Source organism: Pseudophryne corroboree, chromosome 4, assembly GCF_028390025.1.
Source record: "Pseudophryne corroboree isolate aPseCor3 chromosome 4, aPseCor3.hap2, whole genome shotgun sequence".
Lineage (NCBI taxonomy): Eukaryota > Metazoa > Chordata > Amphibia > Anura > Myobatrachidae > Pseudophryne > Pseudophryne corroboree.
Window position 1 is genome coordinate 416278611 of NC_086447.1, and position 24785 is coordinate 416303395.

The 24785-nt window shown below is 46.9% G+C and overlaps 1 protein-coding gene across 1 annotated transcript in view; it reads right to left on the reverse strand.

Moving 5' to 3' along the window:
- Positions 1 to 12867: 12867 nt before the first annotated feature.
- Positions 12868 to 24785, reverse strand: part of LOC134909672 (cyclic GMP-AMP synthase-like) — a 30771-nt gene continuing 18853 nt past the window's right edge. Inside the window, exons 3-5 of the mRNA XM_063916812.1 lie at positions 19878 to 20126; positions 17562 to 17661; positions 12868 to 16230 (exon numbers count right to left, since the gene is read on the reverse strand). Of these exons, the coding sequence (XP_063772882.1) occupies positions 15843 to 16230; positions 17562 to 17661; positions 19878 to 20126 (737 nt within the window). The 3' untranslated portion in view covers positions 12868 to 15842. The remainder of the gene's footprint in view (positions 16231 to 17561; positions 17662 to 19877; positions 20127 to 24785) is intronic.

The following is a 24785-nucleotide window of genomic DNA, read 5'->3' on the forward strand; positions in this document are numbered from 1 at the left end:
TCTTTGTGAGGTACCGCGCAGCGGTCGCGCTGCGCGCCATTGCTCCCACACGCACACACAACGGCACACCAAGGGTGCAGGGCGCAGGGGGGGCGCCCTGGGCAGCTATTTTTACCTCATATATAGGCTGGCACAAGTATAGATACTGCTGAGGCAGTATATAAAGCCCCGCCAGTATAAAGAAACAGCGGGACCGAAGCCCGCCATCGAGGGGGCAGAGCTTGTTCCCTCAGCTCTAACCAGCGCCATTTTCTCCACAGCTTGCTGCAGAGAAGCTGCTCCCGGACTCTTCCCCTGCTGTACACAAGTAACAGGGTGCAAAACGAGGGGGGGCACATTAATTTGGTGCAAAATGTATTATTATAAAAGCGCTTACTAGTCTGGGACTTTGTTTGAGGGTGCTGGGTGTGAGCTGGCATACTTTCTCTCTGTCTCTCCAAAGGGCCTTATTGTGGGTCTGTCCCCATATCCATATATCCCAGTGTGTGTGGGGTGTCAGTACGTGTGTGTCGACATGTCTGAAGCGGAAGGCTCTTCTAGGGATCATGCAGAGTAGATGGTAGTATTGTCTCTGGAGGCACCGCCGACGGCTAATTGGGTTGACATGTGGAATGTTTTGAATGCAAATGTGGCTTTATTACATAAGAGATTGGACAAAGCAGAGTCCAAATGCCAACCAGTGAGTCACTCCATGGCTCTTACTGTGTCACAAGACCCTTCAGGGTCCCAAAAACGTCCCTTTACCCAGATAGCAGACACTGATACCGACTACAGTGTCGACTGTGATGAGGCAAAGTTGCACCCAAGGCTGGCAAAGAGTATTCAATACATGAATGTTGCAATAAAAGATGTATTACATATCACAGAGGACCCGTCTGTCCCGGACACACTGGTCTGTATGTTTAAGGGGAAGAAACCTGAGGTAACATTTCCCCCATCACATGAGCTGAACGCTTTATTTGAAAAGGCTTGGAAAACTACAGACAAGAGGCTGCAGGTTCCCAAGAGAATTATAATGGCGTATCCTTTCCCCTCACAGGACAGGTTACGGTGGGAATCCTCACCCACGGTGGACAAGGCCCTTACGCGCTTGTCCAAAAAGGTGGCCCTACCGTCCCCGGACACGGCGACCTTAAAAGATCCTGCGGATTGCAGGCAGGAAACTACCTTAAAATCAATTTATGCGACTACGGGAGCCCTGCTCAGACCAGTGGTAGCGTCGGCATGGGTGGGGAGCGCAATTGCAGCTTGGGCAGATAACTTGTCATCTGACCTGGACACCCTCGATAAAGACAGTGTTTTGTTGACATTAGGTCACATAAAGGACGCAGCGTTATATATGAGGGAGGCTGCGAGAGATATTGGGCTCTTGGGTTCAAGAGCAAATGCCTTGGCAATTTCAGCTAGGAGGTCACTGTGGACCAGCGAATGGACTGGGGATGCTGAGTCCAAGAGACTTATGGAGGCTTTGCCTTACAAGGATGAAGTTCTGTTTGGGGAAGGACTTGCGGACCTGGTTTCCACAGCTACCGCGGGTAAGTCTTCTTTTCTGCCTTACATTCCCCCACAGCAAAAGAAAACACCTCAATACCAGATGCAGTCCTTTCGGTCTCATAAATTCAGAAAGGGGCGCGGTTCATCCTTCCAGAGGTAGGGGGAAAAGAACACCAGCTTCGGCTAGTTCCCAGGAGCAAAAGTCCTCCCCGACCTCTACCATATCCACCGCTTGACGCTGGGACTCCTCTGCGGTAGTCCGCACCGGTGGCGGCACGTCTTCAGCTCTTCAGCCAGGTCTGGGTTCATCCAGGCTTGGATCCTTGGGTGATATGAATTGTGTCCCAAGGCTACAAACTGGAGTTCGAAGATGTGCCTCCACGCCAATTTTTCAAATCGGCCTTGCCAGCTTCTCTCCCAGAGAGAGCAATAGTTTCGGCGGCTATACAAAAGCTGTGTCAACAGCAAGTGATTATCCAGGTTCCCCAGTTGCAACAGGGAAAAGGGTTCTTTTCAACCCTGTTTGTGGTCCCAAAGCCGGACAGTTCGGTCAGACCGATTCTGAACCTAAAATCCCAAAATCTATATTTGAAGAGATTCAAATTCAAAATGGAATCTCTCCGGGCAGTGATCTCTAGCCTGGAAGGGGGGGATTTTATGGTGTCTCTAGACATAAAGGATGCATACCTTCATGTCCCCATATATCCTCCTCATCAGGCGTTCCTGAGATTCACTGTACAGGATTGTCATTACCAGTTTCAGACGTTGCCGTTTGGGCTTTCCACGGCCCCGAGGATTTTCACCAAGGTAATGGCAGAAATGATGGTGGTCCTGCGCAATCAGGGTGTCAAAATTATCCCGTACTTGGACGATCTCCTGATAAAAGCGAGATCAAGAGAACAATTGCTGAAGAGCGTGGCTCTCCCTCTGAGGGTGCTACAACAACACGGCTGGCTTCTAAATTTGCCAAAATCGCAGTTGGTCCCGACAACTCTGCTGTCGTTTTTGGGCATGATTCTGGACACGGAACGGCAGAGGGTTTTTCTCCCAGTGGAAAAAGCTATGGAACTCCAGAACATGGTCAGGGTTCTGCTGAAACCAAAAAGAGTGTTGATTCATCAATGCACTCGAGTGTTGGGAAAGATGGTGGCGGCCTACGAGGCCATTCCGTTTGGCAGGTTCCATGCAAGAACTTTTCAGTGGGAAAAGTGGGGTCCCATCTCCAAATGCATCAGATGATAAGCCTGTCCCCCAGGGCCAGGATTTCTCTCCTGTGGTGGCTCCAGAGTGCTCACCTTCTAGAGGGTCGCAGGTTTGGAATTCAAGATTGGATTCTCGTGTCCACGGACGCGAGCCTCCGGGGTTAGGTAGCAGTCACACAGGGAAAAAACTTTCAGGGAATATGGTCAGGCCAGGATGCTTGACTGCACATAAACGTGCTAGAATTAAGGGCCATATACATCGGCCTGAGACAGGCGGAGCATCTCCTTCGCAACCTACCCGTTCTTATCCAGTCAGACAATATCACAGCCGTGGCGCATGTAAACCGCCAGGGCGGAACAAGGAGTAGAGCAGCAATGGTGGAGGCCACCAGGATTCTTCGCTGGGCGGAAAATCATGTAAGCGCTCTGTCCGCGGTATTCATTCCGGGAGTGGACAACTGGGAAGCAGACTTCCTCAGCAGACACGATCTCCATCCAGGAGAGTGGGTACTTCATCAAGAGGTCTTTGCAGAAGTGACAAGTTGTTGGGGACTCCCTCAAATAGACATGATGGCGTCACGCCTCAACAAGAAGCTTCGGACATATTGTTCCAGGGTAAGGGACCCTCGGGCAATAGCAGTGGATGCGCTAGTAACACCGTGGGTGTATCAAGCGGTCTATGTGTTCCCTCCGCTTCCGCTTATCTCAAAAATATTGAGAATCAAGAAGAACAAAAGTTCAGACGATAGTCATTGTCCCAGATTGGTATCGAAGGGCCTGGTATCCAGATCTTCAGGAAATGATCGCAGAAGATCCTTGGCCGCCTCCTCTCAGAGAGGACCTGTTACAACAGGAGCATGTGTGTTCCAAGACTTACCGCGATTACGTTTGACAGCATGGCGGTCTAACACCAGATCCTAGCTAGGAAAGGTATTCCAGGGGAAGTCATCCCTACTCTGCTTAAAGCTAGGAAGGAAGTAACGGCGAAGCACTCTCACCGTATCTGGAGGAAGTATGTGTCTTGGTGTGAATCCAAGAATGCCCCTACGGAAGAATTTCAGCTGGGTGTTTTCTCCATTTTCTACAGACAGGAGTGGATATGGGCCTAAAGTTAGGTTCCATTAAGGTGCAGATTTCGGCCTTATCAATATTCTTTCAGAAGGAATTGGCCTCTCTTCCAGAAGTACAGACTTTTGTGAAAGGAGTACTGCACATCCAACCTCCTTTTGTGGCACCGTGGGACCTGAACGTGGTGTTGCAGTTCATTAAATCACATTGGTTTGAACCACTTCAAACTGTTGAGTTAAAATTTCTCACGTGGAAAGTGGTCATGTTATTGGCCTTGGCATCTGCAAGGCGGGTGTCAGAATTGGCGGCCTTGTCCCACAAGAGCCCCTATCTGATTTTCCATGTGGATAGAGCGGAATTGAGAACTCGTCCACAATTTCTACCTAAGGTGGTTTCGTCGTTTCACATGAACCAACCTATTGTAGTGCCGGTGGCTACGGATGTCTTGGAGGAGTCCAAGTCCCTTGATATAGTCAGGACTTTAAAAATCTATGTAGCCAGAACGGCTCGTATTAGGAAAACAGAGGCTCTGTTTGTCCTATATGCGGCCAATAAGGTTGGCGCTCCTGCTTCCAAGCAGACTATTGCCCGCTGGATCTGTAGCAGGCTCATTCTACGGCAGGATTGCCATTACCAAAATCGGTGAAGGCCCATTCCACTAGGAAGGTGGGCTCTTCTTGGGCGGCTGCCCGAGGTGTCTCGGCATTACAGCTTTGCCGAGCAGCTACTTGGTCGGGTTCAAACACTTTTGCAAAATTCTATAAGTTTGATACCCTGGCTGATGAGGACCTCCTGTTTGCTCAATCCCCAGCATCCTCTAGGACGTAAGAGAAAATAAGATTTTAAACCTACCGGTAAATCTTTTTCTCCTAGTCCGTAGAGGATGCTGGGCGCCCGTCCCAGTGCGGAATAAATCTGCAGTACTTGTACATAGTTACTGATGTAGTTACACGAGAGTTGTGTACGGTTGAGATCAGACTGTTGCTGATTTCTGTTGTTCATGCTGTTAACTGGTTTAGTTATAAACCATGTTATACGGTGTGTTTGTGGTGTGAGCTGGTATGTATCTCACCCTTAATTAACAAAATCCTTTTCCTCGAAATGTCTGTCTCCTCTGGGCACAGTTCTATAACTGAGGTCTGGAGGAGGGGCATAGAGTGAGGAGCCAGATCACGCTCATTAAAAGGTCTTAGAGTGCCCATGTCTCCTGCGGAGCCTGTCTATACCCCATGGTCCTTACAGAGTCCCCAGCATCCTCTACGGACTAGGAGAAAAAGATTTACCGGTAGGTTTAAAATCTTACTTTCTCTGACGTCCTAAGTGGATGCTGGGACTCCGTAAGGACCATGGGGAATAGCGGCTCCGCAGGAGACTGGGCACAACTAAAGAAAGCTTTAGGACTACCCGGTGTGCACTGGCTCCTCCCACTATGACCCTCCTCCAGACCTCAGTTAGAATCTTGTGCCCGGCTGAGCTGGATGCACACTAGGGGCTCTCCTGAGCTCCTAGAAAGAAAGTATATTTAGGTTTTTTATTTTACAGTGAGATCTGCTGGCAACAGACTCACTGCAGCGAGGGACTAAGGGGAGAAGAAGCGAACCTACCTAACAGGTGGTAGTTTGGGCTTCTTAGGCTACTGGACACCATTAGCTCCAGAGGGATCGACCGCAGGACCCGACCTTGGTGTTCGTTCCCGGAGCCGCGCCGCCGGCCCCCTTACAGAGCCAGAAGCAAGAAGTGTTCCGGAAAATCGTCGGCAGAAGACTTCTGTCTTCAACAAGGTAGCGCACAGCACTGCAGCTGTGCGCCATTGCTCCTCATGCACACCTCACACTCCGGTCACTGATGGGTGCAGGGTGCTGGGGGGGGCGCCCTGAGGGCAATATAAGACACCTTGGCTGGCAAATCATCACAATATATAGTCCCAGGGCTATATATGTGATAAATTACCCCTGCCAGAATCCATAAAAAAGCGGGAGAAAAGTCAGCCGAAAAAGGGGCGGGCCTATCTCCCTCAGCACACTGGCGCCATTTTCTCTTCACAGTGCAGCTGGAAGACAGCTCCCCAGGCTCTCCCCTGTAGTTTGCAGGCTCAAAGGGTTAAAAAGAGAGGGGGGGGGGCACTAAATTTAGGTGCAATATATGTATACAAACAGCTATTGGGGGAAAAATCACTCAGTTATAGTGTTAATCCCTGCATTATATAGCGCTCTGGTGTGTGCTGGCATACTCTCTCTCCCCAAAGGACTTTGTGGGGTCCTGTCCTCAGTCAGAGCATTCCCTCTGTGTGTGCGGTGTGTCGGTACGGCTGTGTCGACATGTTGGATGAGGAAGGTTACGTGGAGGCGGAGCAGAGGCCGATAAATGGGATGTCGCCCCCTGTGGGGCCGACACCAGAGTGGATGGATAGGTGGAAGGTATTTACGACAATGTCAACTCCTTACATAAAAGGCTGGATGACGTAACAGCTGTGGGACAGCCGGCTTCTCAGCCCGCGCCTGCCCAGGCGTCTCAAAGGCCATCAGGGGCTCAAAAAACGCCCGTTACCTCAGATGTCGACACGGAGTCTGACTCCAGTGTCGACGAGGTTGAGATATATACACAATCCACTAGGAACATCCGTTACATGATCTCGGCAATGAAAAATGAGTTACACATTTCTAATATGAACCCAAGTACCACATAAAAGGGGTTTTATTTTTGGGGAGAAAAAGCAGCCAGTGTTTTGTTCCCCCATCAGATGAGTGAATGAAGTGTGTAAAGAAGCGTGGGTTCCCCCCTATAAGAAACTGGTCATTTCTAAAAAGTTACTGATGGCGTACCCTTTCCCGCCAGAGGATAGGTCACGTTGGGAGATATCCCCTAGGGTGAATAAGGCGCTCACACGTTTGTCAAAAAAGGTGGCACTGCCGTCTTAGGATACGGCCACCTTGAAGGAGCCTGCTGATAAAAAGCAGGAGGCTATCCTGAAGTCTGTATATACACACTCAGGTTCTATACTGAGACCTGCAATTGCCTCAGCATAAATAGTGCTGCTGCAGCGTGGTCTGATACCCTGTCAGATAATATTAATACCCTAGACAGGGATAATATTTTGCTAACATAGAGCATATTAAAGACGTCGTCTTATATATGAAGGATGCACAGAGGGATATTTGCCGGCTGGCATCCAGAATTAATGCAATGTCCATTCTGCCAGGAGGGTATTAGAAACCCGGCAGTGGACAGGTGATGCTGCCTTAAAAGGCACATGGAGATTCTGCCTTATAAGGGTGAGGAATTGTTTGGGGATGGTCTCTGGGACCTCGTATCCACAGCAACAGCTGGGAAGAAAAAATTTTACCTCAGGTTTCCTCACAGCCTAAGAAAGCACCGTATTTTCAGGTACAGTCCTTTCGGCTTCAGAAAAGCAAGCGGGTCAAAGGCGCTTCCTTTCTGCACAGAGGCAAGGGAAGAAGGAAAAAGCTGCACCAGACAGCCACTTCCCAGGATCAAAAATCTTCCCCCGCTTCCTCTGAGTCCACCGCATGACGCTGGGGCTCCACAGGTGGAGACAGGTGCGGTGGGGGCGCGTCTCGGGAACTTCAGGGACCAGTGGGCTTGCCCACAGGTGGATCCCTAGGTTCTGCAAGTAGTATCACAGGGATACAGGCTGGAGTTCGAGGCGACTCCCCCTCGCCGTTACCTCACATCAGCCTTGCCTGCTGCCCTCGGAGAAAGGTAGTACTGGCGGCAATTCACAAGCTGTACTTCCAGCAGGTGAAATCAAGGTACCCCTCCTTCAACAAGGCCGGGGTTACTATTCCAAAATGTTGTGGTACCGAAACCAGACGGTTCGGTGAGACCCATTCTAAAATTGAAATCCTTGAACACTTATATACGAAGGTTCAAGTTCAAAATGGAATCGCTCAGGGCGATTATTGCAAGCCTGGAGAATTTCATGGTATCACTGGACATCAAGGATGCTTACCTGCATGTCCCTATTTACCCTCTTCACCAGGAGTACCTCTAAATTGTGGTACAGGATTGGCATTACCAATTTCAGACGTTGCCGTTGGTCTGTCCCCGGCACCGAGGTATTTACCAAGGTAATGGCCGAAATAATTATCCCGTACTTGGACGATCTCCTTATAAAGGCGAGGTCCAGGGAGCAGTTGTTCGTCGGAGTAGCACTATCTCGGGAAGTGCTACAACAGCACGGCTGGATTCTGAATATTCCAAAGTCGCAGCTGGTTCCTACGACGCGTCTACTGTTCCTGGGTATGGTTCTGGACACAGAACAGGATAAAAAGGGTTTCTCCCGGAGGAGAAGTCCAAGGAGTTGTCGTCTCTAGACAGAGACCTCCTAATACAAATACAGGTGTCGGTGCATCAATGCACGCGAGCCCTGGGAAAGATGGTAGCTTCTTACTAAGAAATTCCATTCGCCAGGTCCTATGCAAGGATCTTCCAGTGGGATCTGTGGGACAAGTGGTCCGGGTCGCTTCTTCAGATGCATCGGCGGATAACCCTGTCTCCAAGGGCCAGGGTGTCGCTGTTGTGGTGGCTGCAGAGTGCTCATCTTCTAGGGGGCCGCAGATTCAGCATACAGGACTGGGTCCTGGTGTCCACGGATGCCAGCCTTCGAGGCTGGGGGGCAGTCACACAGGGAAGAAACTTCCAAGGCTATGGAAAAGTCAGGAGACTTCCCTACACATAAATATTCGGGAACTAAGGGCCATTTACAATGCCCTAAGTCAGGCTAGACCCTGCTTCAACACCGGCCGGTGCTGATCCAGTCAGACAACATCACGGCGGTTGCTCATGTAAACCGACAGGGCGGCACAAGAAGCAGGATGGCGATGGCAGAAGCCACAAGGATTCTCCGATGGGCGGAAAATCATGTGTTAGCACTGTCAGCAGTGTTCATTCCCGGAGTGAACAACTGAGAAGCAGACTTTCTCAGAAGACACGACCTCCACCCGGGAGAGTGGGGACTTCATCCAGAAGTCTTCCAAATGATTGTACACCGTTGGGAAAGGCCACAGGTGGACATGATGGCGTCCCGCCTCAACAAACAGTTACAAACATATTGCGCCAGGTCAAGGGACCCTCAGGCGATGGCTGTGGACGCTCTGGTAACACCGTGGGTGTACCAGTCGGTGTATGTGTTCCCTTCTCTGCCTCTCTTACCCAGGGTAATGAGAATAATAAGAAGGAGAGGAGTAAGAACTATACTCATTGTTCCGGGTTGGCCAAGAAGAGCTTGGTACCCAGAACTCCAAGAAATGATCTCAGAGGACCCATGGCCTCTGCCGCTCAGACAGGACCTGCTGCAGCAGGGGGCCTGTCTGTTCCAAGACATACCGCGGCTGCGTTTGACGGCATGTCGGTTGAACGCCGGATCCTGAAGGAAAAGGGCATTCCGGAGGAAGTTATCCCTACGTTATTTAAAGCTAGGACAGAAGTGAACGCAAACCATTATCACCGCATATGGCGGAAATATGTTGCGTGCTGTTAGGCCAGGAAGGCCCCAAAGGAGAAATTTCAGCTAGGTCGATTTCTGCACTTCCTACAGTCAGAGGTGACTATGGGCCTAAAATTGGGTTCCATGAAGGTCCAGATTTCGGCTCTATCGATTTTTTTCAAAAATAGAACTGGCTTCACTGCCTGAAGTTCAGACTTTTGTTAAGGGAGTGCTGCATAGTCAGCCCCCATTTGTGCCTCAAGTGGCACCGTGGGATCTCAACGTGGTGTTGGATTTCCTGAAGTCGCATTGGGTTGAGCCACTTAAATCCGTGGAGCTACAATACCTCACGTGGAAAGTGGTCCTGCTGTGGGCCTTGGCGTCGGCCAGGCGTGTATCAGAATTGGCGGCTTTGTCATACAAAAGCCCTTATCTGTATTTTATATGGATAAGGCGGAATTGAGGACTCGTTCCCAATTCCTTCCTAAGGTGGTATCAGTTTTTCATGTGAACCAACCTATTGTGGTGCCTGCGGCTACTTGGGACTTGGAGGATTCCAAGTTACTGGAGGTAGTCAGGGCCCTGAAAAGTATATGTTTCCAGGACGGCTGGAGTCAGGAAAACTGACTCGCTATTTATCCTGTATGCACCCAACAAGCTGGGTGCTCCTGCTTCTAAGCAGACTATTGCTCGCTGGATCTGTAGCACGATTCAACTTGCACATGCTGCGGCTGGACTGCCGCACCCTAAATCTGTAAAAGCCCATTCCACGAGGAAAGTGGGCTCTTCTTGGGCGGCTGCCCGAGGGGTCTCGGCTTTACAACTTTGCCGAGCTGTTACTTGGTCGGGTTCAAACATTTTTGCAACAGTCTACAAGTTTGATACCCTGGCTGAGGAGGACCTAGAGTTTGCTCATTCGGTGCTGCAGAGTCATCCGCACTCTCCCGCCCGTTTGGGAGCTTTGGTATAATCCCAATGGTCCTTACGGAGTCCCAGCATCCACTAGGACGTCAGAGAAAATAAGATTTTACTCACCGGTAAATCTATTTCTCGGAGTCCGTAGTGGATGCTGGGCGCCCATCCCAAGTGCGGATTGTCTGCAATACTTGTTTATAGTTATTGCTTAACTAAAGGGTTATTGTTGAGCCATCTGTTGAGAGGCTCAGTTATATTTCATACTGTTAACTGGGTATAGTATCATGAGTTATACGGTGTGATTGGTGTGGCTGGTATGAGTCTTACCCGGGATTCAAAATCCTTCCTTATTGTGTCAGCTCTTCCGGGCACAGTATCCTGAGGTCTGGAGGAGGGTCATAGTGGGAGGAGCCAGTGCACACCAGGTAGTCCTAAAGCTTTCTTTAGTTGTGCCCAGTCTCCTGCGGAGCCGCTATTCCCCATGGTCCTTACGGAGTCCCAGCATCCACTACGGACTACGAGAAATAGATTTACCGGTGAGTAAAATCTTATTTTTTCCGTTTTGTGTTCTTGCAATTGCTGAGGGAGGAACAATCATCTATTGGACATAGCTGCAAGGCTAGAATGTTTCTCATGTTTGATATACTGTATGTATATTCTTTACAATTTCAGGGTCACTTCTATTGCCAGGAGCGTGTTTGTGTTGTAATCCCTTTTAGTAGGTGCATATTTTCAGTCGGTCCGGCCTCCAATTTGAGCGATAAATGATGAGCGTCTGCAGACCCACTTTGTCAGTCCCTCCATTGGCTACCTGTATTCTACCGTATTCAATATAAACATAGTAACATGGTATCTGAGGTTGAAAAAAGACAATTGTCCATCGAGTTCAACCTATTTGTGGTCTCCTATGCATGATGATTTGACTAAAATTTCTGACTGATGCTGCTGTCAGCCGTTGCATTTTATCCCTATTTATAGTAACTATAATGCATGACTATGCACCATACCCCTGGATATCCTTATCCATTAGGAATTTATCTAACCCATTCTTAAAGGTGTTGACAGATTCCGCCATTACAACTCCCTCGGGCAGGGAATTCCAAACACGTATTGTCCTTACCGTGAAAAAGCCTTTACGACGTATTGTGCGGAATCTCCTCTCCTCTAACCTGAGCGAGTGTCCACGAGTCCTCTGTGTTGATCTAACCAAAAACAGGTCCCGCACAACTGTTACTTACACACAAGGCTATTAACCATACTACACCAACATACATCTCTTCACTTATCTCAAAATATCTCCCAACCCGGCCCCTTCGCTCTTCACAAGATCTGCGTCTCTCATCCACAGTCATTACTTGCTCCCATGCACGATTACAGGACTTTCTTCGGGCTGCATCCACTCTGTGGAATGCCCTACCACGTACAATAAGACTCTCCTCTAGTCTTCAAACCTTCAAGCGTTCCGTGAAAACTCACCTACTCAGACAAGCTTATCAAATTCCAGAACCGCTCACATTACCTTCATAGCTCTCCTATCCAATTATATCCTCACATAACAGTCCACACATCCGCCACATATTTTCTTTCTTCACTCTCCTTTCCACTGAACCTGGTTCATCACTGCTGTGATGTGATATCATGCAGCCCACAAAGAACCTTTACAATCTGGTGAACAACTATGCAGTAGATAGCACCTGTCCTTGTGTATCAATGCCTATTTCCCCATAGATTGTAAGCTTGCGAGCAGGGCCCTCCTCCCTCTGTTTGTTTTTACCCAGTTTTGGCTTCTAATTGTGTCCAGTTGTAAAGCGCAATGGAATTTGCTGCGCTATATAAGAAACTTAATAAGTAAATAATAAAATAAACGCAACCATTTCCGGGTCATTTTCGTGCATGTTAGAAGTCCACTCCCTTGACTGAGATGCAACTCCACACATGAATGGTCTCAGGATCCTTTACTGTTATCATGACACAAGACTGATGGTAGCGCATACCTTTCCTTCTCCGGACAAGGGCAGCAAATAAGCCACTTCTCTCCAAAACATCAGGGACATACTGCTATTCTGCAAAAGGTACAGGGATTGAACTGCTGAGGACTGGGGGGAAAGTTATTTTCTCTGATGAATCCCCTTTCAGATTGTTTGGGACATCTGTAAAACGCTGTCCAGAAAAGGAAAGCGAGTGAGCGCTACCATCAGTGGGTGCCAGGGAAAGGCAGTGAGTGGTACCAGGGAGAGGCAATGGGTGACAGGGAGAGTGTGACTGACAGTGAGTGCTAATATATTACAATTTCATTTCCTGGGCCTACAACTGCAGCACAACTCCTACTAGGGTTTACACCAGGGACTGTCACAAGATCATGATGTCAGATCCCCAGCGCCGGTGGTAAGGGAAGTAGAGATGAAGCCACGGTCGGAGCAATAGGGAGAGGAGAGGGGATCGTGGCACCTGCTCTCCCTCTGGCTGGATTGTCAGTGACTGTGATCTGGAGCTGCTGAGGTGCTCACGCTAGTTGCTGGGGGACTGGCCGTTGGGCCAGATGGTCGGGCAGCAGTGGCATAAAATTTGTCCATGTAACTCATTGTAATACTGCGGGCCCCTTCACTGCGGTGAGTCCCGGTGCAATGTACCGGCTGCACCGCCGCTAGTTCTGCTTCTGTCTGTAATGTCCTAACCCCAGTGTTGGATCATTTTTCTCTTCTAAGTTCTTACCTTCATACGGTAAAAAAATCTGAAAATCCATTTTAATAATGAGAAGCAATTTATTGTGCGCATATCTTGATTATTTTTATTACCATACAATGAGTAAATTGACTTACACCAAATTTAGTTAATTACAGGTTTAGCTATATCCCAATTATTCTTTAAACAGTAAAGTTTATTCTTAAACAGGACAATTCAATGATTTACATTTAATTACATAAATTAATAAAATCAAACAATAATCTTATGACAGATGTTTCCTCCTGACATATACATAAAATACATTTAGTCATCATAAAAAATGCGTAGATTTTTTTATTGTGCAGTTACAATTTTATAATAGTGACAATGAGACCCATTTAGATGTAGTTGTTCTTGCTGCTGCTATCTTTTGCCGTACGCAACTGCAGTTATATGCTAATATGGGCAGAAGTTAACCTGAGCATAGGGACACCCACTGCAGGTGCATCATTTCTGTCCAACAGTGTATAACTGCTAATACATCGGTACCATCGTCACAAATCCGGACATGATGCAAAGTCTGAGTGCCTCTGTAGACACGCAGGCTGAGCTGCTCTCCCGGGACGCAAAGAACTCTCCAATAGCAAGTAAGATCGCAACTGCTAGTTTATGCTCGCCCAGAAAACGCTGTCTGAACGGTCATGACACACCTGCATTTACCCGACCACTCCCCGTTACCACCCCCAAACACTGTCTTCGTTGCAGCAGCTATAGCAGTTCACTTGCTGCAAGTGCACACTGCAGCTCAGACACATGCGCAGTAAGAAAACATTGACAATGTGCGTACAATTGCCGCTTTGTGACTGCACCTGATTGAACCTCAATATCGCTACTGACTTTTTCAGGGGCAGCAATTTAGGTTTCCCACCCAACCTAAATCAAGGCTCCTTGTTACTTGTATAATGTTTAAACAGAAAGTAGAATAATCATCAATTTGACTTTTTATAAAGAAAGGAGAAATCATCCTCTCAAACTAGTTTCTACCTTTTTTCCAAAGCTGCAGTATTGCTACCAAATCCAAAACGGAGCCACTTTCATTTATTTATTATTTATTTATTAAGTTTCTTATATAGGGCAGCATATTCCGTTGCGCTTTACAATTAGAACAACAGTAATAGAACAACACTGGGTAAAAACAGACAGACTTAGAGGTAGGAAGGCCCTACTCGCAATCTATGGGGAAATAGGCATTGATACACAAGGATAGATGCTACCTATTGCATAATGGTCCACCAGATTGCTAGGTTCTTAATGGGTTGTATGATATGATCACCCCGCAATGTTGGCCAAGTGTCAGGAGGGTGTGAGAGTAAAGAAAGACAAGATATGTGATGTTATGAATACTCTACAGAGGATGTAATCAGATAGGGAAGCACTGAAGGTTATGTGGGTGGGTCTGGAATGTGATAGGCTTATCTGAAGAGGTGAGTTTTCAGGGAACGTTTAAAGGTTTGGAGACGATGCAAATCTTATTGTGCATGGGAGGGCATTCCACAGAGTGGGTGAAGACCGGATAAAGTCCTGTAATTTTGAGTGTGAACAAGTAATGCGTGTGGATGAGAGAAGCAGATCTTGTGCAGTGTGGAAAGGTCGGGTAGGGAGATATTTTGAGATGAGTGAAGAGATGTATGTTAGTGCAGTTTGGTTAATAGCTTTGTATGTCAGTAAAAGTATTTTATATTTAATACGGTAGAATACTGGTAACCAATGGAGGGACTGACAAAAACGGATCTGCAGACGATGAACATCTAGTGAGGAAGATTAGCCTCGCCGCTGCATTCAAAATGGATTGTAGTGGTGAGAGCCTATGTCTGGGAAGACCGGTCAGGAGACTATTACAATAATCAATGCGGGAGATAATGAGAGCATGGATTACAGTTTTTGCTGTGTCTTGTGTAAGATATGGTCGTATTTTGGATATGTTTCTTAGATGTATGTAACATGATCTTGAGACAGATTGAATGTGGGGAACAAAGGACAGTTCAGAGTCAAGAATGACACTTAGGCATTTAGCTTGTGGGGTAGGGATGACTGCAGAGTTCTCTCAGTGATAAGAGATATCAAGTTGGAAACTACTATTGGCCGGTGGAAATATAATTAATTCTGTTTTGGAAATATTAAGTTTGAGGTGGCGAGATGTCATCCAAGATGAAATGGCAGAAAGGCATTCAGTGACACGGCCCAATACAGATGGTAACAAATCTGTGGAGGATAGGTAGATTTGAGTATCATCTGCATACAGATGGTACTGAAATCCGAAAGAGTTGATTAGTTTGCCAAGAGATGTATAGATAGAGAAAAGCAGAGGACCTAAGACTGAGCCTTGCGGTACTCCAACTGAGAGAAGTAGCAAAGAGGAGGTGGAATCAGAGAAACGAACACTGAAGGAGCGATTAGATAGGTAGGATGAGAACCAAGAAAGGGCTGTGTCCTGCATACCTAGTGATTGTAGTGTTTGCAAAAGCAGCAGAGAGATCAAGGAGAATAAGTAGTGAGTAATGGCCTTTAGATTTAGTAGTGACTTTCATCCTGTGGGCCACCATTTGGAGAGCCGTGGTACTTTTTTTTTTTCCACTAGGCCTAAACCTTTTACAATATTGTATGATATTACTTTTGCTTCTCATCCAACTGATGACTAACTAATTTTGGAATTGTTAATTATACTGGCATCACTCTGGTCAGAGCTGCCTAGAGTATATTTTTAATCTAATCAGATCAGAAGTCAGCAGCTCAAAACAGGCAGACTGCCAAAGGCAGTCCCAGGCCGCAAGTTTAGATTGAAAGTCGGGCCCAGGCAGTAAGTTCGGCATGACAGGAAAGACAATGAGTTCATGCAGGCAGGGAAGTTGGTTCAAGATGAAAAGTAGTAAGGTTAGTAGGATTGGGATGACAGTCATGCAGTAGGTTCAGGAAGACAGACAGGAAGGTTAGCAGGATCAGTGAGTTAAGCCTGGCAGTGAGAGATCAATATCAGCGTGCTTGTTTGATCTTGTTCAGTGACTGTTTTTCTTTGAGTGGACAGTTGGACATCCCAATTCTGGGTAAAACAATGGATAACTGTGATTTTTTTGATATTCTATCTGTTTATACAGATGGTCACAGCTTGCTTTGTCAATAAACTGTGAACTAAAAAGATTGTGAGAAGGTATAAAAAAGTTGTGAAGAGTATAATATTTAAGACATGTCTGGAAGTATTCAATGTATCTGTTAAAGCATGAATCCAGATCTTCCAATTTCCAGTCTTCATCTTTTGTGTATTTCGTACACATGTGCAGTAATGCAGTCTTGGCATGGTAGGAACAGAACTGATCCATTTTTCTTTTATTTCCGGTATTTTTAAGCAATTCCAGCAAGTTTTTCATCAGTTTGAGGCACTGTTTCCTGAGGAAAAGTTATAATACAAGGGCACAATTTGTAGCATCATCAAATGCTTTTTGGGTTTTTCTGTTTGTTTTTTTAACCATAATCACATGTTATTTTTTATGGTTAGATTAATAAAAGTATACATACCTACTATGTACAGGGCTGCAAGCTAATATACTGTACTTTTGCCCTGCTATTTAAGCCTCTCTCATACATTCAACTAAATCCCGTGTTTATGCACCTGAACGCACATCAACCCGGGATTTCTGCATGTGTAAATGGACACAACCCGGGGCCCGACCCTGCTCCTGACCAGGGTCACGGAGCTGAGACCTGGGAATTTGCCGGCTGCTAGACCCGTCAAATTCCCGGGTCACGTGTCTTAAAGAGGCTTTAAACAGTATGTGGTATATAGATCTGCAGTGAATAGGTCGACGCCAAATTGTTGTCAATGCATTAGGTCGACATGGTCATTAGGGCGACCTATGAAAGGTCAACAGGGCTTGTGGTCAAGAGGTACAAAATGTCTAAAGATTCAAATGGTCGACCGGAGGGTTTTTCCCAAACTTTTTCATACTTTACCATGCACGTGGACTACGATTGGGAATAGTAACCTGTGTAGCGGTAACGATGCCAGTCACCTTACCTGAATCGCGAGCCATGTGAAGGGACGTGGTGCACTACTTTGGGGTCCACGTGCTCAGACGGCGAGAAATGATACCCAAAAAAGTTTTTTTGTTTTTTTTAAATGTTGTGTTAATCTTTTTTCTTTGTCGATCATTTCAATGTCGACCTTTTGTACCTGCTGACCTTTCCTGTGTCGACCTTTTCACTGTTGACCATATGGTGTCGACCTAATGATTGTAGACCTTCTTACTCTAGATCTATTAATCCATAAACCCTTTAGACACGCAAAGGTTCCCTTAACAGATTTTCAATGGGGCATGATAAGTATTTAAGATGTAGTATTTTAAAAAATATATATCTTTGACTCTATTAAAGCTCTGCAGCTTTACCTACCTATATTATTGTTACTATATTTTTATGCATAAGCATCTTGAATTTTTGTTCAGGCAATTTGTTATAAAACACCAAAAATGATACTGTGGTATCAAATCATTAACTATATATAGTATTGCTTACTTAAAACTATTACTATGCTATAGAGCTGTAAAAAGACCAGCTAAATCATCTTTCTCTACAACAAGCATTACAGAACCATTTTGCAGCCTAGCAATACTATAAATAAAAACTATTATATAGCAAAATGTACTTTTTCGTCTAGCTGGTATTTAACACAAAATATTTCTGCTCATTTATGTATCTGTAACATAACTCTCAGTACTAACCTGCAGCACATTTCTTTTCTCTGTTCACAACAGATTTTTTGACTCCCATGATTGGAAATTATTTCCTTTTCAATATTTGAAAATGAAATTCGCCATGTATCTGTGAAAGACAGCCAATTGCATCAGTATGGTAGACATAATGTCCGTAAGATGTTAAAAATATAGAATAATAGTATAGAATTTTATTTAAAAAGGAAATCAGGTTTTTAATATACCAGTGACAAACAATCCATTACATTAGTGGTTCTCAACTCCAACAGGTCATTTTTTATGGAGTTCTTTAATCATGCACAGGTGAGTTAGTCTATTTTGCTGTGGCAGTAATTATCCTACATGCTTCCACAGGTAGAAATCCTCAAGACATGACCTGTTAGGAATACTTGAGATTGAGAACCTCTGTATTACTTATTGAATAGCGTTTAAGCAGAGTTTCCCAAACTCTAAAATTACAGTCCAGGTTTTAAGGATATCCATGCTTGACCATAAGTGACTTAATTAGTACCTCAGTCAATTTGATTTAACCATCTGGACTACATGCATATCCTTAAAACCTGGACTGTAATGGCAGAGTTTGCAAAGCTCTGATTTAATCTTTGCATTTACTTAGTGGTTCCCAAACTTGGTCCTTAAGACATCCAGGTTTTAAGGACATCCATGCCTAAACACAGATGGTGTTTCCGCTCTAAGAGCCTAATTCAGAGCTGATCGTGGAGGCAGGCGTCTACCAGCCATGTTTTTGGTCACAGCAGCTGCATGTGATGTTATGTAGCCGCCGCGACCCGCCCCAGCAACGGTCCGGACCGCACCCACCCAACACCGTTCGCACACCCCCTCCCACCCCGCGACCACCTCTGCATGTCAATCAGGCAGAGGCGATCGCACCAGTGAGATGCTTTCGCATCTCACTGTGTGCGCAGTGCGGTCGCTGCATGTGCGCACATGACATAGGATTTCAGCCTGCGATCGCTGCCGCTGCAGCGACCAGGTGTGAATTAGGCCCTAAATCCCCCCAGAGTGCAAAGTGTTACCTCCCTCTCTCTCTAACACCACATAGTGCCATGTGTTGCCTCCTCTCTGCACCATACACAGTGCCAGGTGTTTCCCATCCCTGCCCCACACACAGTGCCACGTGTTACCCCCTCTCTGCTCCACAGAACATACAGTAAGTCACTGTCACCAGTGGAATACTAACCATGACTACATCTAGTTATGACCGCTGTCTCGTTCATCAAGGTCTGCGCTCTATCACTATACAGCCAGCAGCTCTTAATAGCCGGGCTGGTGACCGCTCTCTAGGAAACCAGTGACTCTCATAGGAACTTCTGCAGTTTGCATGCACTTAATACATGACCACGTGTGGACACACAACAACATAAGATGTAAACGCATCAGAGCGAGCGTTGTGCAGAATTACAACAGCAGAGATGGGATCAGGTATACCCACATAGCCTCACATGCACCTCCTGTGCTTTGCTTGTGTTCTGAACCCTGTATTTATTCCCTGCTGTGCTCCCACTGGTATGCAAGGAATGCTGGGAGGTGTGACTTGTCTGTTCCTCCCAGCGGGCAGGGTCCAAGGAGGAACTCTTCTCTGTGGTGTAATGTGAGCACTTAGAGGGTCATTCAGACCCGGCCACTGATGTGATCCGTAGAGCAGTTTGCTGATAGCGGCAAACTGCGCATGCACGGACACGCATATTGTGGTGGCATCCCTGATGGATGCCACCACAATGTGATTGACAGCGGCGGGCATTGTGGGGGGGGGGGTCCGGGACTACTTTCGGGGCGGCTGCTCCGATAAAAAAATGGCCACTGACCACCTGACAGCGCAACTATGGGTCAACCTTATTCCGATGCGTCCGCAATTAAATTGTTGATGCATCGGGAGGCGGCCTCACACATGCTGAGTGGCCTTGCCCTGTGCTGGGTGGCCCCCAGCATTTGCAGAGATGAACGCAGATCTGGCTGCGTATGCAGCCATCTGCATTCGTCACTGAATAACCCCCTTGGTGCAGGGGAGGTGGGCCTGGGGCAATACTTGGGCGACAGGCCCATAGTAGTCTTACAACCTGCACCTAAAGGAACTGTGCCTTTGGTAGTGTGGTACTGTCTGCCGACATGCAACCCAGGATTTGACCTACTCCAATTTTGTTCTAATTTTTCATTGGGATATACACTGCCATATGGGAAGAAATCGAAGGAAAAACAGAACCTTCATAAATGATATTATAAGTGCATACTCAGCAGTAAACTTTAACATATCCAGTCAATTAACATTAGAGGAACATAGGGAACGCAGACAATCAAATTGGTTACCTGTTTTATTTTCCTGCCCCAAGTTTGCTTGTTTAGGTACCATGTAGAATGGTCCTCTCTTATAGTCTTGTTTCACCTTAGTGCCTAGCCAGTCATCAATATTCATTCCGTCTCTTGTTGTATCAGGCCATGGCTGATTGAGTTTAAGGGCAAGAACAAGGTCCACTGATATAATGCCAGGCTCTTCTCCAATGAGAAGAGTTACCGCAGGGCTTAAAGGCTCCTTCTTCTTTAAATGTACTTGCAGACCTGTTATAACAATATATATATATATGTAAAATGATGTCAGAGCAACATTAACCTGCACCAGATTGTATCCATCCACATGCTACAAATCACTCTGCCACTAGTAGTGTGTAGCACCTCGCACTTGGGGCCTTACGTAAAATTCAATAAGAACTCTGATGTAAAATAAGTAAACACAAATGACACAATTATGGGAATAATTCAGATCTGATTGCTGCTGTGCGTTTTCGCACATTTGGCGATCAGGTCATGACAGCATATGCGCCACAATGCGCATCAGCCAGCACGTTCATCGCTGGTCAGCGATGAGATGGTGCGAAAAATCCAATCGCACGGGCATTCACAAGGTGATTGACAGGATGAGGCCGTTTGTGGGTAGCAACTGAGCGTTTACTGGGAGTGTCCGGAAAAACGCAGGCGTTCCCAAGCGTTTTCAGGGAGGGTGTCTGACGTCATCTCCGGTCCCGATCAGACCGTTCTTATCGCACTGGAGGAGTAAGTCCTGGGTTGCACACAGACTGCACAAAGTGGATTTTTGCAGCTCAGCTACACATGCAATCTCACACTTGCACGGCGAAAATACACTCCCCCTGTAGGCGGCGACTATCTGATTGCAGGACAGCAAAAAACACAGCCTAGCAATCGGATCTGATTTACCCCCAATGTGTGTATGCTGAGTTCACTTATTTATCCTTCATCAATTAACAACATTGTAAAAAAAAAAAAACTACATTGTTAAAAAAAAAAAAAAAAAAACCTGACAAAATAAGTTTTAAAAAAATGACACAATGGGGGGATACAATTGTTTCTCCTCACTGCCACCACTACATGGCACCAAATGAATTGCCCCCAATGTGTGTATGCTGAGCTAATTTTCTAAACTTTATCAATTAACTATATTGTATAAATGTAGTTGATAGCATTTAAATGACATGCTTGGTTTGGGCATTACTAACCAATTGTTACGCACACCAGTGCTAACAGGAGTATACCGGTGTATGAACAGAGAGGGAAGCGAAGCAAACGAACTCACAGACAGTATAACACAACATACACAGGAGGTGATGGAATAACTAATAAACACAAAGTGAACGGGGAAGCCCAAAGGCTCAGGAATTGGGTGTCTCCCTAGTTTCAGGAATGCTCAGATGGAATAGAGCGGACAATGAAGCGAGATGTAGTGATTTAACATGTGGAGCACCCGAAATAATGTTGCTAAGAGCAACAGAAAAAACCCCAAAGGTTTACCAACGGGTGTGGGAATAAACTCCTTGGTCAGAGATAGAAATATAGACACAAGGAGAGTATCCACAATCCTAACCCCCACTTGCAGGGCACAGGTTCAGCTTACTGCCACTAAACTGACACCTGGACGCCCTGCACAGTGAGGGAGGATTAAGCAAGCAGGTCTGAGAGTACAGCCGCAAACCTGCTGGGTTCACAGAATAGCAAAAGAACCCCAGCAGGTTAAACAACTGACTCCAGTCTTACTGCTAGGTCCGGATTGGCAGAATGAAGTACCGAATCCCAAGGCCTATTCGCAGTAAGCAACAAGTAAATACAAAGTCACACAGTACTAGCTAACTCTCTGGAACTGACTAACAAACAAAGATTCAGCAGCATTTGCCTATCCTGAGAGGATGGTTTATATAGCAGGTGCTGTCCACGCCCCACTCAGACCTCACAGACTGTGAGCACAAAACCAGCGCCGGATTCCCTGCCGTACACAGAGCCTGTAACCACTACACAGTAAAAACCCGGACCGGAGTATAAGCTGCGCTCAGGTTACTTCGCTGACACTTGCCTCCTGGTTGCCATGGCGACGTGGCAGCACAGAACAGGAGATCCTAACAGTACCCCCCCTCTGACGAGGGGTCAAAGAACCCCTACCACCGGGTTTATCGGGGAGCTGCGAGAAGAAAGAGCGTATCAGTCTGGGGGCATGAAGATCACAACTGCGCACCCACGACCGCTCCTCCGGGCCATACCCCTTCCAGTGCACCAAAAATGACAGCCGACCCCGAACCATCTTGGAGTCAAGAACCCTTTCAACCACAAACTCCCTCTGACCCCGTATCAGAAGAGGAGAAGGTCTTCCACTAGAAGAAGGATTACTAACCGCCAGTTTTAAAAGGGAACAATGAAATGTTTTATTGATACCCAATGAACGGGGCAGATCTAACTGAAATGCCACCGGATTGATAACCCTGGTGATCTTATAAGGGCCGATGAACCGGGGGCCTAACTTATGAGATGGCTGTCTCAACTTCAAATTCTTGGTGGACAACCAGACGAAGTCTCCTAATTTGAAGCTGCAGGGTCTTCTCCGCTTATCAAAAACCCTTTTGGTCACTAATGACACAGACACAAGGGCTTTCTTAACTTTCCTCCAAATACCCCTAAGGGCCGAAACCACAGAGGAACCACCAGGCGTGGAATCCAGGGGGTCAAAAGAATTGGCCTTAGGATGATGCCCATACACACAAAGGAAGGGAGAGATCCCTGTAGCAGAGTGAGCCGCGTTGTTATAGGCAAACTCCGCCATGGACAGATGAGCAACCCAGTCAGTATGACACTTGGAGACATAACACCTGAGGAACTGCTCCAAGGACTGGTTCACCCTCTCAGTCTGCCCATTAGACTGTGGATGGTAGCCTGACGACAAGCTCACAGAAATCTGGAGATCAGAATAAAATGCCCTCCAGAATTTGGCCCACGGTCAGAGACCACATCAAGTGGCAACCCGTGGAGGCGCACAACATGCTGCATAAATAACTCAGACAGGCGTCTGGCCGATGGCAACCCAACCAGTGGAACGAAATGCGCCATCTTCGAAAACCTGTCAACGACAACCCAAATGGCTGTCATCCCCGAGGATTTGGGCAAGTCCACCACAAAATCCATGGAAATGTGGGTCCATGGCTTAGATGGAATAGAGAGTGGATGTAATGGGCCGACAGGAACCCCTCTAGGAGTTTTATTTCGGGCACAAACGTCACATGCCCGAACCCACTGATCCACATCCCAACTCCCGAGTTCTGGCAATACCCGGATGCCCTGCCGACCTCTTGGCATGGAATTCCAGGAACACTCGCTGTCTTAACCTAGGAGGCACAAACAAGAGACCTACCGGAAGGTCTGGAGGAGCCTGCTCCTGTGCTCTAAGGACTAATGACAAGAGGTCCTGGGTAATGCCCACTTTAATACATGATGGGGACACAATGGGCAATGGCTCCTCGGTGGTCTCTTGGACTGGAGCAAAACTCCGCGAGAGCGCATCAGCCTTGATGTTTTTTGACCCAGGGCGATATGTTATCAAAAAATTAAAGCGAGCAAAAAACAAAGCCCATCGTGCCTGCCTGGCATTGAGCCGCTTCGCTGACTCTAAATATGCCAGATTCTTATGGTCGGTGAGAATTGAGACCACAAACTTAGCCCCCTCAAGCCAGTGTCTCCACTCCCCGAGTGCATCCTTTATAGCCAACAATTCCCGGTTACCCACGTCATAATTCATCTCGGCAGACGAAAATTTACGGGAAAAGTAAGCACAGGGATGAAGGCGATTATCAGACACCCCCATCTGAGAGAGCACTGCCCCAATACCTATCTCAGAGGCATCCACTTCTACCACAAAAGGACGCTCTGGATCTGGGTGTCGCAGCACCTTGGCCGAGACAAAAGCCCAGAAAACGCTGAAGTGCCTTCAAACTAGTGGGCTGCACCCAATCCAGGACTGCCTGTACCTTAGAACCCTCCATTTGGAAACCTTCGGAGGAGATAATATACCCTAGAAATGCGATTTGCTGGACTTCAAATTCGCACTTCTCCAGCTTCGCCCCAAGCTGGTGGTCTCTGAGTTTCTGGAGGACTAAGCGTACATGCTTCCGATGTTCCTCCAGGGAATGGGAGAAGATTAGGATGTCATCTAGATAAACAACTAAGAATCTATCCAAATATTCCCTGAGCACATCGTTCATGAATTCCTGGAAGACTGCCGGGGCATTAGAGAGCCCAAAAGGCATCACCAAATATTCATAATGCCCTGAGTGGGTATTATAGGCAGTCTTCCATTCATCCCCCTCTCTTATTCGGATTAGATTATAAGCACCGCGTAGGTCAATCTTAGAAAAAATGGTGGCAGTACGAAGCTGGTCAAACAAAACCGAAATGAGAGGCAGTGGGTACGAGTTTTTAATCGTGATACGGTTCAATTCCCTGAAGTCGATGCAGGGTCGCAACGAACCGTCCTTTTTACCCACGAAGAAGAACCCCGACCCAACTGGGGACTGTGAGGGTCTGATAAATCCCTTAGCCAAGTTCTCCTGAATGTACTCTGCCATAGCCTGAGTCTCAGGACGTGACAGGGAATACAACCTGCTCTTGGGAAGCTTAGCATCCGGCAACAAATCAATGGCACAGTCATAGGGGCAATGGGGAGGTAGTACCTCCGCAACTTTTTTTGGAGAACACATCCGCAAAATCTGCATAACATCCTGGCAATCCTGGCAAACTTAGCTGCGAGAGCCTGACTGGAAGGCTCAAGCAACTCCTGAAACAATCACTACCCCAACTAAGAATCTCCCCAGAGACCCAGTCAAATTGAGGGTTATGGGCCCTTAACCAGGGTAACCCCAAAACCAATGGGGCAAAAGAACAGATAGT